Source organism: Cnephaeus nilssonii (assembly GCF_951640355.1).
Source record: "Cnephaeus nilssonii genome assembly, chromosome: 15".
Classification (NCBI taxonomy): Eukaryota; Metazoa; Chordata; class Mammalia; order Chiroptera; family Vespertilionidae; genus Cnephaeus; species Cnephaeus nilssonii.
In genome coordinates this window covers 1,913,730-1,930,016 of record NC_137086.1, presented here as the reverse complement: position 1 = coordinate 1,930,016, position 16,287 = coordinate 1,913,730, and the positions used below count along the sequence as shown (strand labels likewise).

General features: G+C 58.8%; 2 protein-coding genes across 5 annotated transcripts in view; one reads left to right on the top strand and one right to left on the bottom strand.

Annotated features, from left to right (window-relative positions):
• The window catches only part of ADAM17 (ADAM metallopeptidase domain 17), a 36,206-nt gene extending 32,106 nt beyond the window's left edge, over nt 1–4,100 (top strand). Inside the window, exons 14-15 of one of the 2 annotated variants that reach the window (XM_079791664.1) lie at nt 1,346–1,396; nt 1,841–4,100. In XM_079791664.1, the coding sequence (XP_079647790.1) occupies nt 1,346–1,396; nt 1,841–2,191 (402 nt within the window). In that variant the 3' untranslated portion in view covers nt 2,192–4,100. The remainder of the gene's footprint in view (nt 1–1,345; nt 1,397–1,840) is intronic. The other variant, XM_079791663.1, reaches the window with a different exon arrangement.
• A 154-nt stretch (nt 4,101–4,254) lies between these two features.
• IAH1 (isoamyl acetate hydrolyzing esterase 1 (putative)) lies at nt 4,255–13,612 on the bottom strand. Of its 3 annotated transcripts, none has more exons than XM_079791665.1 (6): nt 13,506–13,612; nt 12,180–12,232; nt 9,335–9,483; nt 7,332–7,493; nt 5,538–5,659; nt 4,255–4,583 (listed from the first exon to the last, which is right to left on the bottom strand). In XM_079791665.1, the coding sequence occupies exons 1-6, from the start codon at nt 13,584–13,586 to the stop codon at nt 4,401–4,403; spliced, it is 750 nt and encodes a 249-aa protein (XP_079647791.1). In that variant the 5' UTR covers nt 13,587–13,612; the 3' UTR covers nt 4,255–4,400. The 3 variants fall into 3 exon arrangements, with proteins under 3 accessions (XP_079647791.1, XP_079647792.1, XP_079647793.1); XM_079791666.1 differs by lacking the exon at nt 13,506–13,612 and adding an exon at nt 12,855–13,496; XM_079791667.1 differs by lacking the exon at nt 13,506–13,612 and adding an exon at nt 12,445–12,839 and having other exon boundaries at nt 4,258–4,583; nt 12,180–12,404.
• Between the last annotated feature and the right edge of the window lie 2,675 nt (nt 13,613–16,287).

Below are 16,287 nucleotides of genomic sequence, written 5' to 3'. Positions count from 1 at the left end.
GTGCAGAATTTCTGAGGAATTTTATACTTCTGAGCACAGGAGACTGTTTATTTTTATGTTATCCTCACCAGAGGATATTTTTCCATTGATTTTTTTTTTTTTTTTTTTTTAAAGAGAGAGTGGAAGGGAGGAGGAGAGACAGAGAGAAACATTGATTTGAGAGAGACACATCGATTGGTTGCCTCCCGCATGGGCCCTGACCAGGGCCGGGGATTGAGCCTGCAACCCACCTACGTGCCTTTGACTGAAATTGAACCCCAGACCCTTCAGTCCTCGGGCCGACACCCTATCCACTGAGCAGGCCAGCCGGGGCCACAGGGTACTGGTTGGCTGGATTCGTTTAGGACCTCAGATGAGTGAAGTGTCTCAACAAGAGTGTTTGCAGGCTTTGTTGTCACAGAGCAAACAGCAAACACCCGCATCCCAAGATGGTGCCCTGTGCCATCACGCCCTTGGCATTACATACGGGGGTTCACACCCTTCCAGATACTGAGCGGGAGCGGTCCGTTTATTCTCGTTCAAAATGAGGAACAGCCAACAGGTCCAATTGGGCTTTGTCTGAGGAACTCCACATCATTCCCTGCTCCTCTGTGCAAGTGAGGGTTTGTCTTCTGCGAGATGGGCAGGCCTAGGTTCCTCTGTGCTGGCACCGGTGAGCACTGGGCGGCCTCCCCGCTGGCTCTCCTGCTGGTCACTGTGCAGGGAAGTTACCTGTCGACCCTCTGTGGGGCCCGATTCTTGTTCTGAGCAAAGCTGCTGCCAGGAGGGAGGGTGCTGGCTTGTTTGTGACCACAAGACCTGTCCAGGGCAGCTGATCGAGGAGCAGGCCTAGATTCAGGGCCCAGCCTCCTGCCTGGTGCCACTGTCATGCCAGCCACAGGCAGCACCTGGGGCAGTGCTGGAACCGTGTGTGCAGCCTTCTGAAGCGCGGGGCAGGTTAGAGACCAGTTCCTTCACAAGTCTGGGCCCCAGGAACTCGGGGAACAGCCGGGCAGAACCTTAAGGCCGCGGCGGGCTGGGCAGTGCGAGGCCTCCCACCGCGGCTCCGGGCCGGCGCTGCCCAGGCACAGGCAGACGCCGGAGATCCTCCTGCCGGTGGGAGAGCGCCCAGAAGGGCAGCCTTGAACCTCGCCGCACTTCCCACCAAAAGGGCCGTTTCCTGCGAGACAGGAGACCGTAGCCGGTGGCGGGTCTGCCGGTTCGCGGAGACACTCCGCATTCGTCGAGCCCGCCGCCCCTTCTGCAACCCGGGGCCAGGCTCTCCCTCGGCACCAGGAGGCTCCTCTAAGGGTGCGCGGGAGTGGATCGGTTGGTGAAAATGACCTTTCTCCTGCCTCCTCCCCAGGATAAGAAGCTGGATAAGCAGTACGAGTCCCTGTCCCTGTTTCACCCCAGTGTAAGTATGCCGCCCGGAAGGCCTCGGTGGCCCAGGGAGACCTGCGCCCCTGTGGCTGCTGGGGGTCCTGCTGCCGCGGGAAAGACCGAGGGGGGTCCGTGAGGGCCTGTGCCCTCAGCAAGGGTGATGGTGGAGATGTAGAGGGAGCAGTGCTGCTCGCCCCCCCCGAGGGACTCAGCTGCTCAGCACCAACTCGGTTACTATTTCGAGATTGTTTTTGTCTTGAGACCTGAACTTGAGAGAGTTGTTGTAAGTTTCCCTTCGAGTGTTCACATGGTCAGTGGCCGGCCATTGGCAGGCTCCCTGTCCGGGTCATTTCTGAGTTGAGGGCACCGCACCTGGCGTTCTCCTTGGCGTGAGGGGTCGTGGCACCAACCGTGTGAGGCTGGGTGCGGGGCTGGAGCTGGAGACGTGCGTTCACCTTTTACTCCCGGGTCTTTCCAGAATGTTGAAATGCTCAGCAGCATGGACTCGGCCTCGGTCCGCATCATCAAGCCCTTTCCGGGGCCGCAGACGCCAGGCCGCCTGCAGCCCCTGCAGCCCGCCCCCGTGATGCCGTTGGTGCCTGTAGCCCCGAAACTGGACCACCAGCGAATGGACACCATCCAGGAAGACCCCAGCACGGACTCGCACATGGACGAGGACGGCTTCGAGAAGGACCCCTTCCCGAACAGCAGCACAGCCGCCAAGTCGTTTGAGGACCTCACGGACCACCCGGTCACGAGGAGCGAGAAGGCCTCGTCCTTCAAGCTGCAGCGGCAGAACCGTGTCGACAGCAAAGAGACCGAGTGCTAGTTCGGGGCGGGTGCCCGCGCTCTGCCCTGTGCGCAGTGTTCTTACAGGTTGGCCCTGTCACTCCCGGGGGCGGGAGGACCTGGGAGAAACAGGCAGTGACTTCAGCAGGTGCTGGTCACGTGTCTGGACTCTGGGCACACATACTTGTGTGGTTGGGCCTTTCCGTGTGAACAGGTCAGGTGAATCTAGCTTATTTTGAGGCTTTCAGGTTTTAGTGTTCATGTTTAAAATATCCTTCAACCTGTGGTGCAGAGGCAGAAGATACAGCTGGATTAGGCCATAAGTATTGACGTTTTGGTAAAGTAACCTTTGACATCCATGACGGCACTCATTAGGGAGAGCGGTTTTCTTTTTCATCAGTTAATGAGGGTGAGGCATTTAGCGGTAACTCGCGAGGATAACTGGAACAGAGTAATTTATTTTTCTGCCCTCAGTGAAGATAAAGACAAAGCTGAGCTGTGCATTATCTCCACAGCGTGGGTCTGGTTCTCGGTCCGAGCCCGCCTTACAGCAGGGAGAAGACCCACCCCAATCAGGCGGGATTTGGGTTGGTTTCTTCGGAATTCTAAGGTCAGTCCTTCCTACGGTTTAGCAGCCTCGTTTACAGTGAGTTACGAGCAGCAGCTAGCTGCCCTACAGCCTCCTGCCCGTCCGTGTGAGGCCTCCTCTGCCGGCCAGTGTTTGTTTCCCACGTCTGCTCCTGGACCTCACGCTGTTGGCGCCTCCGGGGCAGCAGCAGCCGGCGGCCCACGCACTGCCTTCCCGGGGCTCCCTCGGTCCCTCTGGTCTCCGTGTCCAGCCGCAGCACCAGCCTTCCAGCCGCTCCCCCAAGAAGCCTGGCCCTCCAGCGGCGGCCCCTTCTGGCTGAGGAGCCGGAGGAGGTCGAGCCAGGGCTCAGTGCGGGGAGTGGCCGTGCCTCGAGGGAAGGGTCACTGTTGCCTCCATAGGAGAGGCTGCGTTTGATCTGGGGGCGCTTGGGGGCCTGCTGAGGGCCAGCGTCGATGCTGGTGGAGTCGGGGTGCAGTTTGGGAGGCTCCTCTCAGATGCCTCACAGCTCGAGCCGTCGGCACCCTGGGTGCCTGGCCGTCCTCCCGGAGCCCGGGCCTGGAGCTGGGAAGCCGGGCCGGGCTCCTCTCGGCATCGCTGACTGCAGGGAGCTGTCTTCCTGGGGGTGGCAGTTGCCTTTTGGGGGTGGCCTCGGTGAGATCCGGAGCTGGCCCGCTGCCGTTCACTCTTTGGAGCTGTATTTTGGGGCCTCGGAGGCTGGGTGGCTCCGCCCATGTCACACTGGGGGTCGGGCACTGCTGTCCAGGCCGTCCGCCGAGTTGCTCAGGCCCGACGGGCTGGTCACCTTACTCTGTGGTCCCGGCTGTCCAGGCAGCTATCCCGGGCAGACTCGGTGCCGCTCCGCGCTGGGACTGAGGGCCGGCTTTGCCGTGGTGGGGCCTGTCTGCCCCTAAGCCTGAGGGACCCTCCTCCCGCATCGGCGTGGCCTGGGGGACAGCCCGTGAGTGATGCTTAGACCCCGTGGTGCTGACTGCACGTGGCTTCAGGACTCTGGACGGAGCGCACTCGCTGTGTGAAGGAGAAGTCATCGGGGATTCTGACTTCCTTAAAATTCTAGTTAAAAGCTTCTCCCCTGTAAGTCCTGGAATGTGCTCATCAGCCAACATGTTTAATGAGTAACTTCTAAACTTTGAGGGCAATTAACCAAACCTGTGACAAATGGTGTCTTTTTTCCCAAGGATGTTTGTTACACAGATACCTGTTACACTAATACTTGAACTTGTACCTTGTGGTTTTGCTGTCCTTTAGTCACAATATTCTTATTTTAGTTACACTTTTGGAATCTGATGGAAGGTGAGTGGGTGTATGTGTGAGTGAAGCAGTTCCCAGCTGAATGTATCAAAACCATTTTTTATAAAATCGACTTTTTAAAAAATAAAACTGTCTTTTACCTTTTTTCCCGCTTATAGCCTCCCCCAGCTGCTCAGGGTGGGTGCTGTAGCGGTGGCGGGCGGCCCCTGCGTCTGTAAATATTAAATACCAAAACATACTCGGTGCACGCCTCCCTGGGGGGTTACAACGCTTTATTCATCCTGGTACAAATGTCAGTGTTCTGGCCCAGGGTCACGGGCAGAGGTTGAGCTTGAGCAGACACCTCGGATCAGGCGGCTTGGAGCACTGCTGGCGTCTTGTTCCCAACAGCCTAATGGTCCCCGTCTCCGAGGAGACTGAGCTCTGGTCTTGCTTCGGCCACGTCGCGCCAGTAAGGGAGCAGCAGCGGCAGGGAGGACACTTTCTTCTCGATCAGAGGCCAGAGGTGGGAGAAGAGGAACTCGTTTCCCCTTGGGGACAAGTGGAGGCCATCGGACAAGTAGGGTGCGAAGTCCTGTGAAGGGAGAGGGGCTGTTACAGGTGCGCCAGGCTCTCCCAGGGCCGCATGGCACCCCAGGCTCCGTGCACAGACTCCTCGGTGACCACAGCCCTTGGCAGTAGCTGCCGGGCAATTCCAGATGGAGCTTCCCAAGCCTCCGTGAGGACCAGAGCCTCACCTGTCTTCCTACTGTGGCCACCATACAGTCACCAGACGGCCACGGTCACCCTGAGCGAAGGCTAAGGTACCGTAAGCAGGTGCCAGGACACGGTGCACTGTGCCCTCTGTAGCCCGAAACATGGTGAAGTATTGGCACGAGGTCTCAGAAGTGTAATCCGTGTTACTGCCCAGCGAGCGTGCTGGCGAGACGAGGATGTGAGGCTGCTGCGAGGGAGCTGAGAAGCTGGGGCCGTTCTGTGAGGCCGGCGACCAGCCAGGGTGCTGGGCAGGGGAGACAGGAGGGGCGGCTGAGGCTGTCGCGCTAGGGAGAGCTCAGGCGCTGTTGCCATGTAAAGCTGTCCGTCCAGGCAGCAAGCAGCGTGCGGCTGCTCAGACAATAGCTGTGGGTGCAGAGATGAATGCTGCTACGTGGGAAGGACATGTGTTTACCAGCCGGGCGCCGGCTGCCGGTACGCACTGGGCTGTGAAGAGCTGTTCTGTCTAATGGCGTGTGGTCACTGGCTTCTGCAATAGGCTCCTTCTTGTTACTCTCAACTTCTCCTGGCTTCTCCGCCTAAGGGGGTCCAGCCCCAGGCAGAGCGGCTCGGACCCAACAGCGAGTAGCGAGCAGGGTTCGAGAAGGAACCTACTCGGGCGCAGTCGGGAAGAATTTAGAAGAACATGGACCCAGAGCAGCTCAGAGCTCTGGCTGGACTCTAGCTGCATCGGACACCTACTCAGAGCCACTCACAGCTGAGTCACGCCTGTGTGACCCTACTCGCCCCAAAAGGACCACGCAAGACACCGTACCTGACCGTCCTTCTGCATCAGGGCCCACAGGTCGAGCACGTCGGTCCCACAGTCTCGGGCTACCTGTAAGCAGGCGCTGGCGTATTCGCCGACCACCGCGTTCAGGCGATTTAACTTGCAGCCTGTGGAGAAGAGAGAGGCGACAGCTGTTCCACTCCAGCACGGGCCCTTGGCAGGTTCTGACCAGGATGGTTTCTCAGGTCAGTAAACAGGCACAGACTTGGACCAGCCTGGGGGCCGAGAATAAACAAGCACAGGCCTTGCAGGCTACTCCCAGCAGAGAACGAGGGGCCTCGTGGCCCCAGGGCCTCCTGACGGGAGCAGAGGCCCCGAGGCAGGAAAGGCCCAGGGGGGCTGGGCTGCAGGCTAGTCGGGCCACGCTGTAGAGGAACGCTGTGCGGAGACCCCGAGTTCGTACACGTACTAAGAAGCTCCTGCAGTATCGGGGGGATCACTGTAGACTTCCGAGCGGAAAGTAAGCGTTGGGAGGGACCACAGAGGTCACTGAGGCTCATGCAGGGCCAGTGAACTCTCTGCAAAGGGCTGGGCGCTCTCTGTCGGCAGCTCGGCAGCCCTGCCCGTCGCTCAAAGGAGCCACAGAGACACACACAGCAGGCCTGGCTGTCTTCCAACAGCGTCCTCGGTGTGCCCAGACTAGGGTGGCGGCTCTCAGACCCGAGTACGTCCCAGCCTCCCCCCAGCTCCGACTCAGCAGGTGGGCTGGGACAGCCCAAGAACGGGCATTGCACCCAAGTTCCCAGGGGGCCGACCTGCGGGTTAAGGACCGGCCCGATGGCTCCTCATCCGTAAGAAGTGGGGTTACCACCGGGACTCAGCACACAAATGAAACGGACCTCAGAACAAGGCCTCTGTGCTCTGGATGCCGATGGTTCCCGTTCCCCTTCGGAGTGTTTGCTGTGATCACAGCAGATGCCTCCAGGGCAGGAGGGGCTGTGCCTGCCCCCTGGCCCTCCGCTCTGCAAAGAGCTTACTTCCTGACCAGCAGCCCCCGAGGCGGCGACACCCCTTGAGAAAGAAGCCCAGGCCTTTCACCCCAGCCCCCTGCCCTGTGCTCTCCTTTGGGGAGCGAGTGCTCCCTCCCTCATCCCCAGCCCCTGCTCAGCGCTGTCAGAGGCCTGCAGTCACACCTGTTACACCCTATCGCCTTGCCGCCAGCACTCCCCACCCGTCTCCCTCGCTAGCCCGGGCTCTAGGCCTGTCTGTACCCGGAGCACCGGCCGGGTCCTGGCCCAGGTGTCAGGATGGACCGTGTGGGGCAGAAGCCTGGGTGCCCCACAGCTGCCTGCAGTCGCTCAGCCACGCGAAGGGAAGCGCCCTCACACTGAGCGCCTGTGTGCAGTGAGCCTGCAGGGGCCTGTGTTGTGGGGAAACCAGGTCCACGCTGCCGAAGGCAGGAGCACAGGTGTGGCAGAGTGGGCACCGCCCACTGCTGGGAGTCAGGAAAACGCCCCCTGTGCCCCGTGTCCAAGGCACAGACTCAGCCTCGGCACCACGCCACGCGCAGGACCAGTCTGTTCCGAGATGCTGCCCGGCCCTCGGCACAGAGCTCCTGGCTGCGGGCGCCTTGGGAGTTGGGCAATGACAAGGCAGCAATGCCAGGCCAGCGGTCCAGCTCGCCAGAGCGAGGCTCCGACTCCACGCCGGAAGCTCTCGGTGTGGCCCGCGAGCTGTGCTGGAACCTGACTGCACACAGACCCAGCGGATGTGCGGGCCCCAGAGCCGCGCCGCAGGCTGGAGCGCCCCCTCCGTCCCCAGGCCGCCCAGGCCCGTCACCTTGCACCAGGCACTCCTTCTCCCACGCGGCCTCGCAGAGCGGGGGCGGCGTGATGAGCACGATCCTGCCCTCGGGGACGTCCACGGACCGCAGGTACTGCACCATGCTCCGCAGGTTCGCCATGTACTCGTCCAGCGGGATGTGCTGCTTGGGGTTCTCCTCTGCGGGTGCAGAGGGAGTGACAGTGAGGTCAGCGCCCGTCACCAACGCCCACGCTCAGGTCACCGGGGAGGCCTGCGGCACCAAGGCCAGAGGGGGAGGGTTCAAGCACACAGTTCTTCAAAGGCCACCCCCAGGGCGCCCTGCAGCCACGTGGTTATGAGGCTGAGACTGCCCAGCCCGCGCCGGGCCCTGTCGCTGACCAGCCAGTGGCCTTGCACAAACGCCCCACCTTTCTGACCCGTCTCCTCACTGGTGCGAAGGGTAACAGGGTCTGCCTCACAGGGTGTCTGTGAAAATCAAACCCCCAGGTGTGGACAGCACTCAGCACGAGGCACCTGCGTGAAGGAAGCACTCAACTGATCAGCCATCCCTATTGCAGCTGCAAAGGATTCTTTCTAGACCAGTGGCCCGGGCACGGATTCATGCACATTGAGAATTAGAAAAAATATTTTAATATCGCTATTTGCAACTGGCTAATGAAAAGAACATAGGATTCCACCGAGTCTCCTATCTGCCTATTCCAGGACGTCTGTGAGGACCACATGAGATGAGGCACGGGAAAACACTTCACAGACATTTGGTTACAGTGTGAAATGTTTGCACCTGGCTCTAAAGCAAGTCGGGTTTCTGGGCTGAAGAAACTGCAAGGAGGCTAGTCGCTGGGGAGAGGAAGCCGGCATTGCTACGTGACGTCATTACCTGGCGCCTGCAGCCACCGTTTCTGGGCTGGCTGGGCTGGGCTGCATTTTGCACCACGGGGGTCTCAGCAGCGTCGGCTGCAATTTGGTGGGGTGTCGCTCCAGGGTGGTGGCGGGGCCTGTGTCCCACTTGGGGGAAGCCCAGTGTTGGTTTGTTGGTGCCAGGTTCATTTATTTTTAAATGGCCAGTGTGCATCCCAGCAGCTCCTGCATTGAGCGTCTGCCCCCTGGTGGTCAGTGCCTGTCATAGCTACCAGTCAGTCGGACAGACAGCCTTTTATATATACGTATAGATGGGCTTGCGCATGAGCATCACAGAGCTCCTTGCACCGCCTGCAAACCCCACGTGACTGTAACTACAGAAGAAAATCACTCAGGAGCCTCCTGCCACCTAGAAAACCTCAGCTGCCACTTACATGTGCTTCTTTCCAGTCTTTTCCACATGGCTATGCATACTTTTTAAAAAGGAGTCACATTAAAGCTAAATGACCCAATTTGCCTTTTTCCACGTAACCTTGTATTAGGCGCACTTCTGTTTCCATAGCTAACCCTCAGCAACATGGGGGGGGGGGGGCCTTGCAGGGCAGCCACACGACGCTCCTCTCCCTCACAGCACAGCATCCTGGGCTTTGCGTGGGGCTGACACACCTGCCGCCTTTCCAGGCGAGGGAAGTCTTGGTGCACGCCCCGCCCCCCAGCTTCCAGAAGATAACAAGCTTGCCCACGGGCAATGGGAGAGAGTGCCCGGCTGATCCCACACCTGTCAGCTATTACTGCTCAGAAGCACTTTCCCATTTGAGTCAAAAATAAACCCACATCCATGACAAACCCACAGCCAACATCATACTCAATGGGCAAAACTAAAACCTCACCCGGTGCCATCACTCAGGCTCCGGCTGCGCCTGGTCCGGGCTGCCCTGAGCTGCTCTTGCCATCAATAAGACGCAGGTGCCAGGCGCACGCGCCACGAGGCTAGACGGCACGCGTCTGAAACAGGCCGGTGAACGGCACGGGCACTGAAGGCAGAAGAGACACCCCGCGGCCTCAGGACACTCACTGCCCTCAGGGATAAGTACCCAGGACATACATGTACGTTTGCTGTAACGTGAAAACGAACCAGGAAAATACAAACACGCCTTTACCTTTTAATGCGCTGTCATTGGCACCAAAGAAAATGGTAACTGCTACGGGGCTGTCCAAAACACTCCCTTTCCTGATTAATCTTGGAAGGATAATTTTGGCCCATCTAGTATTATAGCCTGAAAATCCACGATTCAGAACATCACATTTTCTGAAATGAAAAATTAACAAAAAGTAAAGATGAATTTCAGACACGGCCGTTTCAGTCTCATAACCAACCCCTGTGAGGGCGAGCGCGCCAGGCTGGGGGCCTGCTCTGCCTGCCCTCGTTCTGACAAGGGCAACAGCGTGGAGCGCTGGTCTTACGTCCTGCCCACGCAGGGCACGCCGGCACACCCTGAGAGTGATGGGTAACTACCACCAGGGGGCGTTAGTCTGCAGACCGCTGGTTTCATGCATGGCACAGGGCGCTTCTAAAATGGAGTTGACAGCAGACAGGTGTTAACCTGAGCAAGTCTCATAGGCAGGAAGTCTCTAAGAAGCTGGTCTTTTCTTATAATTACTCTTCCGAAAAATAACAAGCTTCTAATTAAGACGTCTTCTAGCACTCACACCTGTACACTATCGAGTGAGATTTTAGTGCTAAAATTAACTATTTACGAAACCTATGTGGTGAAACACTTAAAATTCCCGGAGCTTCTCAGGCCATTTGAATGATGAGTTTTTGTTCAGAAAAGGTTAACGGGGCAAATAAACGGCCGCTGGCTCAGGAGAGTCCACGCACTGGCTGTTCCGGGCGGCCCCCACTCAGCAAGCGCAGGTGAGCTGCCTGGCCGCCCCGCACCTGGGCAGGCGCCCTCTTACCGCCGGCTCCGAGCACCGCCCCGCAGCCAGGGCCCCGCAGCCAGCCCCCTGCCCGCCTCCGCGGTGTGGCCTGTGGCTTAGTGTTCTAGCTGAGCACGGGCAGGAGCTTAAACCCCTCCGTGTTGTAGCGGGATCGCGGAAGCACCTGGAACAGTCTGGCAGCTTCAGCAGGAGGCAGCTGTTTTACCCGCAGCCCGCACCCCGGATTTCACAGAAGAAAACGGAGGGATGGAAGGGTACCTGCACGTTTTTAGATTAAGTCACTTAAATAAAGGAAGCATTTAGGACTAGAAAAAGCGGGGTGCACTTTTCTAGTTTAGGGGATAGAAAGAGAGGAGAAAGTGAAGACTTTAAAACACATTTCACATTCAGAAATAAATCTATGTTCTTGGAGTGTTATGTTGATGAAGATTATCAAGTAATGATAAGCATATTTCCTCTATCGGAGGAAGAGGCAACATTCCTGCTGATCAGTTTACTGAGACCCAAACACAGATACGTGTGTCTACTGTTTCTATTTTTTAAAATATATTTTATTGGTTTCAGAGAGGAAGAGAGAGGTAAGACATCAGTGATGAGAGGGAATCATTGATTGGCTGCCTTTGCACGTTGGACCGAGCCCACAACCCAGGCATGTGCCCTTGACCAGAATCGAACCTGGGACCCTTCCGTCTGCAGGCCAACGCTCCATCCACTGAGCAAAACCGGCTAGGGCTTGTCTCTACTGTTTCTAATCGGGAAAGTATTTATAAATATATATGTTAACCTCTTTTTTAAAATTTGTACTTTTTCTTAACCAATTTTTAAATATTTTTATTGATTTTTTTATTTTTAGAGAAAGGAAGGGAGAGGGATAGACACATTGACGGGAGAGAAACATCATCCAGAGGCTGCCTCCTGCACGCCCCCTACTGGGACCAAGCCCTGAAACCTGGGCCTGTGCCCTGACCGGGAATCCAGCTGGTGCCCACGGAGCCACACCAGCCAGGCTATTGTAACCTCTTGAATTGGGACACTGTCTCCCTGTTCACGAATTCCTCAGCAGACACTTCAAATACCAACATCATTACTCTTTCTGATACAAAGAGAATTTTGGAGGAAAAAACCCTCTATCAAAACTACTGACTGGTTTGGCTCAGTGGATGGAGCATCAGCCTGCAGACTCAAGGGTCCCGGGTTCCGTTCCGGACAAGGGCATGTACCTTGGTTGCGGGCACATCCCCAGCAGGGGGCGTGCAGCTGATTGATGTTCTCTCTCATCGATGTTTCTAACTCCCTCTCCCTCCCTCTCTGTAAAAATCAATGAAATATATATATATATATTAAAAAAGAGCCGAGCCCTGACCGGTTTGGCTCAGTGGATAGAGCGTCCGCCTGTGGACTGAAGGGTCCCGGGTTCGATTCTGGTCAGGGGGCATGTGCCTTGGTTGCGGGCACATCCCCAGCAGGGGGTGTGCAGGAGGCAGCTGGTCGATGTTTCTCTCTCATCGATGTTTCTAACTCTCTATCCCTCTCTTCCTCTCTGTAAAAAATCAATAAAATATATTTAAAAAATAAATAAATAAATAAAAAAGAATCTATTCTGCATTCTTGCAACTGAACTCACTCAGCACTGAAGTCACACCCACCACAATGCCCGGAAAAGGACTGGTCGCCTTTACATGGTGAACGGCTTCACACATTCCCCACAGCTTACAGGGTTCGAGTTCACATGGCGGCAAAGCTTTCTCCAGAACGCGGAGGACCGGCGCTTCCTCCTCCAGCCCCCGGGCACAGACCAGGAAAGGCCAGCCAAGACTGACAGGGCACTGACCCTCTCTCTTCCTGAGACGGGGCTCAGTCAGCACTCAGGTACCAGCCCTGGCCAGGAAGCTCAGCGGGTTAGAGTGTAGCCCAGATACACCCAGGTTGCGGGTCCGATCCCTGGTCAGGGCACATACCAGAACTGACCACTGGATGCATAAATAAGCGGAACAACAGATTGATGTTTCTCTCTAAAGGCAAGCAATAAAATAAACATTAAAACACCCCAACATGGCTCACCTGACCAGCTTGTCAGCCAGGGATGCACCCCATCCTCCCTGCTGGAAAGAAAACTGGAGAAAAGGCAGCCGTTAGTACTGGTCCACATCAGGAGGCCATTTTGGCGGGCAGCTCCCCCTGCCGCCTTGGCACCCGAGCTGGCCTCCCCTCTGCTCTGCCCCAGGTCAGGCAGGGACACCCTCAGCCCACCCTGGCCACGGGCAGCTTCCTTCTCCATCAGGGGGCCTGGCCAGCTGCCGGGCAGCTTCCTTCTCCATCAGGGGGCCTGGCCAGCTGCCGACATGCTGTGGAGACCCGGCCTCAGTCTCTTATCTAGAAAAGCAACTTAAGAAACTCGGCACACTTGCCAAAACCGGTTTGGCTCAGTGGATAGAGCGTCGGCCTGTGGACTGAAAGGTCCCAGGTTTGATTCCGGTCAAGGGCATGTACCTTGGTTGCGGGCACATCCCCAGTAGGGGGTGTGCAGGAGGCAGCTGGTCGATGTTTCTCTCTCATCGATGTTTCTAACTCTCTATCCCTCTCCCTTCCTCTCTGTAAAAAATCAATAAAATATATTAAAAAAAAAAAAAAAAGAAACTCGGCACAGTCCATCCATCCAACCGCATGTTGAGTTGGGAAATGAAACCACGTTGCACTCCCTTCCCACCGTTGCAAGCACCAGGGGTGACTCCTTACAGAACTCGGGGTGCACATCCGACAGACATCCCCATGGAACCTGGGAAGCCCCCCTTCCCGGCAGACACAGACGCCGCTTAGGGGTGGAGTCTGACGTCGGGAAGTGGATTTTTAACGCGCTCCCTCGCTAAGAACACGTGTTTCAGAACATTTTCCCCGACGTGAGCGGGGATGACCTCGGTGACAATATCCGCTTTGTTCTCGGAGGCGTCTTCTTGGGGCTCAGCCGGTTCCGCCCGAGGCGGCCGAGGGACGGGCTGCGCCGGGCCTCGCGGACACGCAGCGCCGACGGCGCCGGAGCGCTCAAGCTCGTGCGGCGGGAAGAACCGCCGCCGCCAGGAGGGCACCGAGCCGGCGTCCCCGGGCCAGGACCGAGACGTGGCGCCGCACAGGCCGTTACCGCGGAGCGGGGCGTGACGCCCACCGAGGTCGGTGCCCAACTGCTCCCGCCTCGGGCGCGCTCAGGCTTCCGGGCGCCGGGGGCGGGCGTGGGCGACCCTTGGAGAGGCGGGTCCGCGTGCGGGCGGCACGGCCTTCGGTGAGGCCACGCCCGCGGCTCTCGGAAGGGCCGTCGCCGAGGACGCCGCGACACCGCCCTCTGAGGGCCGCGCCGGGGCTGCAGGCGGGACGGGCCGGGCCGCGCGGCGGTACCTGGGTGATGGAGTCTCCGAAGAGCAACACCCGAGGCCAGAGCAGAGAGCTCCCGCAGCCCAAGCCCTCGCACAGCGCCATGCCAGGCAGCTGACGGAGCCCGCAGGGCGGATATCCGGGCGGGGCGCGCGGTGGGGGCGGAGCTAGGGGCGGAGCAGGGCGGATATCCGGGCGGGGCGCGCGGTGGGGGCGGAGCTAGGGGCGGAGCAGGGCGGATATCCGGGCGGGGCGCGCGGTGGGGGCGGAGCTAGGGGCGGAACAGGGCGGATATCCGGGCGTGGCGCGCGGCGGGGGCGGGGCGCGCGGCGGGGGCGGGGCGCGCGGCGGGGGCGGGGCGCGCGGCGGGGGCGGGGCGCGCGGCGGGGGCGGGGCGCGCGGCGGGGGCGGGGCGCGCGGCGGGGGCGGGGCGCGCGGCGGGGGCGGGGCGCGCGGCGGGGGCGCGGCCGTTTGTTGTACCTGAGCCGTTAGGTGCGGCCGCCGCGCTGCCCTGGGAGCCCACCGGCCCGCCCTCCGGCCGGGGTCCCCGGTCAGCTCCCCAGCCGGAGCCAACTCCGAAAGGAGAGGGGTTGGCGCCGCCGTCCGACGCCGGTTGGAACGTTCCAGCAAATGGCGATGAGCGAGACGCCCGGCGGCCGGAGGGCCTCCCGGGAGCCGGCCACGCTCGTAGCATCGTTTCTGTAAATGGTGACCTGTACGTCCACTGGCTCGGAGGCCCTAGGAGCTAACCTCGAAGGAGGGACTCCGGCCGTCAGGCATTTGGCTCCGGAGATGTGCTCACTTGGACCCGCCTTGACCGACGGAAACCAGGCCGCACCCGCGGGAGATGGCTCTGGGAGCGGCCCCCGACCCCCGGCCCGCCGGTCCGTCCTGCCTCCCGCCCGCCCCCGCCCCCTGCTGCTCCGAGAGGCTGAGATGGTCTTTGTGACCCGAGTGCACCTGCTCGGCCGCCGCCTCTTGAATAAACTGGATTTTCCTTCCATCAGCTCCCGTCTCCCTGGTTCCCGGCTTTGGAGCTGTCGCCGAGGGACTCACTCCGCACACAGCGCCTCTTGCCGAATAAAACCCGTGTGCTCACCACGTACCGAGGATCCTGGGTTTGATTCTGGTCAAGAGCCCGCTCCCCGGTTTCGGTTTCGGGCGTGACCCCCAGAAGGGGGCGCGCTCACATCCCTGTCTCTCTCCCCGCTCCCGCCCACTCTCTAAGAATCGATGTAAAACGTATCCTCGGGTGAGGATTAACCAAACACAGTAATGTACTCATGGCATTTGCTACTGTCGGGCAGCAGACCCAGAGGACTCGGCATGGGGTTTGGCCTCTGGGAGAAGGATTAGGCTCAAGTCCGAATACACAGAAAAGTGGGGTGCCAAGGAGCAGGTGGGGTGGGGGTGCAGAATTACTAAGGCAGGGGAAGTCTTCGCCGAACTGAGCCAGGTTTTTGTTGAAGTTGGCCAGGAGGTAAGACAAGGGTGTGGGGGAGATGAGGAATTTGAACAGAGCCTGTGTGGTCAGACCAAGAGTGGGGGGGTGTCGCTAAGGGGACTGGGCAGGATTCCTGCTGAAACTTGAACCCAGGGAGCTGAGGAGAGCCCGCGGGGTGGGGGCCTTGTCTGAGGAAGCTCAGGGGCCCCTGTCACCTCAACCCCGCAGTGACGTGTGACGGCCATGGGAACGAGCCAGGTTATCCTGAAACGCGTGTTGGGTGGAAGCCAGAGGGCTGGGGAGCAGTGCGTGCTGGGAAAGCTGACATACCTTTCACGTGGCCTGGACGTGGGGTGTCCCGCAGGGACCGGCTGGAGCTGGAGAGGCAGCTGGGGTGACACAGAGCGCGATCCAAACTCGAGGCTGGGAGTCCCCGCGCCTCAACTGGAACCACCCGGGGAGCTTCCACACCGGCTGCGGGAGGACCCTCACTGCAAACCACCCACTTCCCACACGCACACGGGGGCACCTGTGTTCCGTGCTCCCATGTGCCTCCATCGTGCAGCCAGGCGGAGCCCGTCAGACCAGGCCAGGCGCTTGGACTTGGAGTCACCGTGAAGCCTGAGGGCTCCAGCAGGGGCCGGCATCTTAGGAACAACCGTTGCTGTGCCCCCTCCCTGAGCCCCGATGCTGCATGTTTCGCACATGGAAGGCAAGCCCTCCCCCACAAAAGGTGGTGCTCCCACAGGTGGCCTGGGCCGGCCAGTACCTGAGCTCAGCCCGCCGCGGGGAGGTCAGGCTGCAGCAGGAAGTGGTGGGAAGACGATGACTTGGACTCAGGGAGCCGCCCTGGAGGAGATGGGCACTTTCAAGAGCAATTTAAATTCTTACCTCTAAGTGGTTACCCTGGAGGAGGGACAGGGGGAAGGACACGCCTTCTTACTGTATATATTCAGTAAGACATTACACGTGTTTTGTAACTTAAACATTAGAACAGCCTGGCCAGAGTGGCTCGGACATATCCAGGTTTTGGGTTTGATTCCCGGTCAGGGTGCATACAGGAGGCAACTGATATTTCTCCCTCTCCCTTTAAAATCAATAAAACATATAAATTTTTCAAATTATAATTTTTAAAAATAGATTTTTATTAATTTCAGAGAGGGAGGAGATAGAAACATCAATGATGAGAATCATAGATGGGCCGGCTCCTGCACATCCCCTACTGGAGACTCAGCCCACAACCTAGGCATGCGCCCCTGACTGGAATTGAACCCGGAACCCTGCAGTCCGCAGGCTGACGCTCTATCCACTGAGCAAAACCAGCTAGGGCTAACTATAATTTTTAAAAAATCTCAGATGACC

Excerpts from the sequence above, each read along its gene's own strand:
- IAH1 (XM_079791665.1), bottom strand. The coding sequence starts at position 13,586 with ATGGCGCTGTGCGAGGGCTTGGGCTGCGGGAGCTCTCTGCTCTGGCCT. Across the intron at positions 7,494-9,334 it reads CAATGACAGCGCATTAAAAG|AGGAGAACCCCAAGCAGCAC; the intron begins GTAAAGGCGTGT and ends CTGCACCCGCAG. Across the intron at positions 5,660-7,331 it reads GAAGGAGTGCCTGGTGCAAG|GCTGCAAGTTAAATCGCCTG; the intron begins GTGACGGGCCTG and ends TCTTCTCCACAG.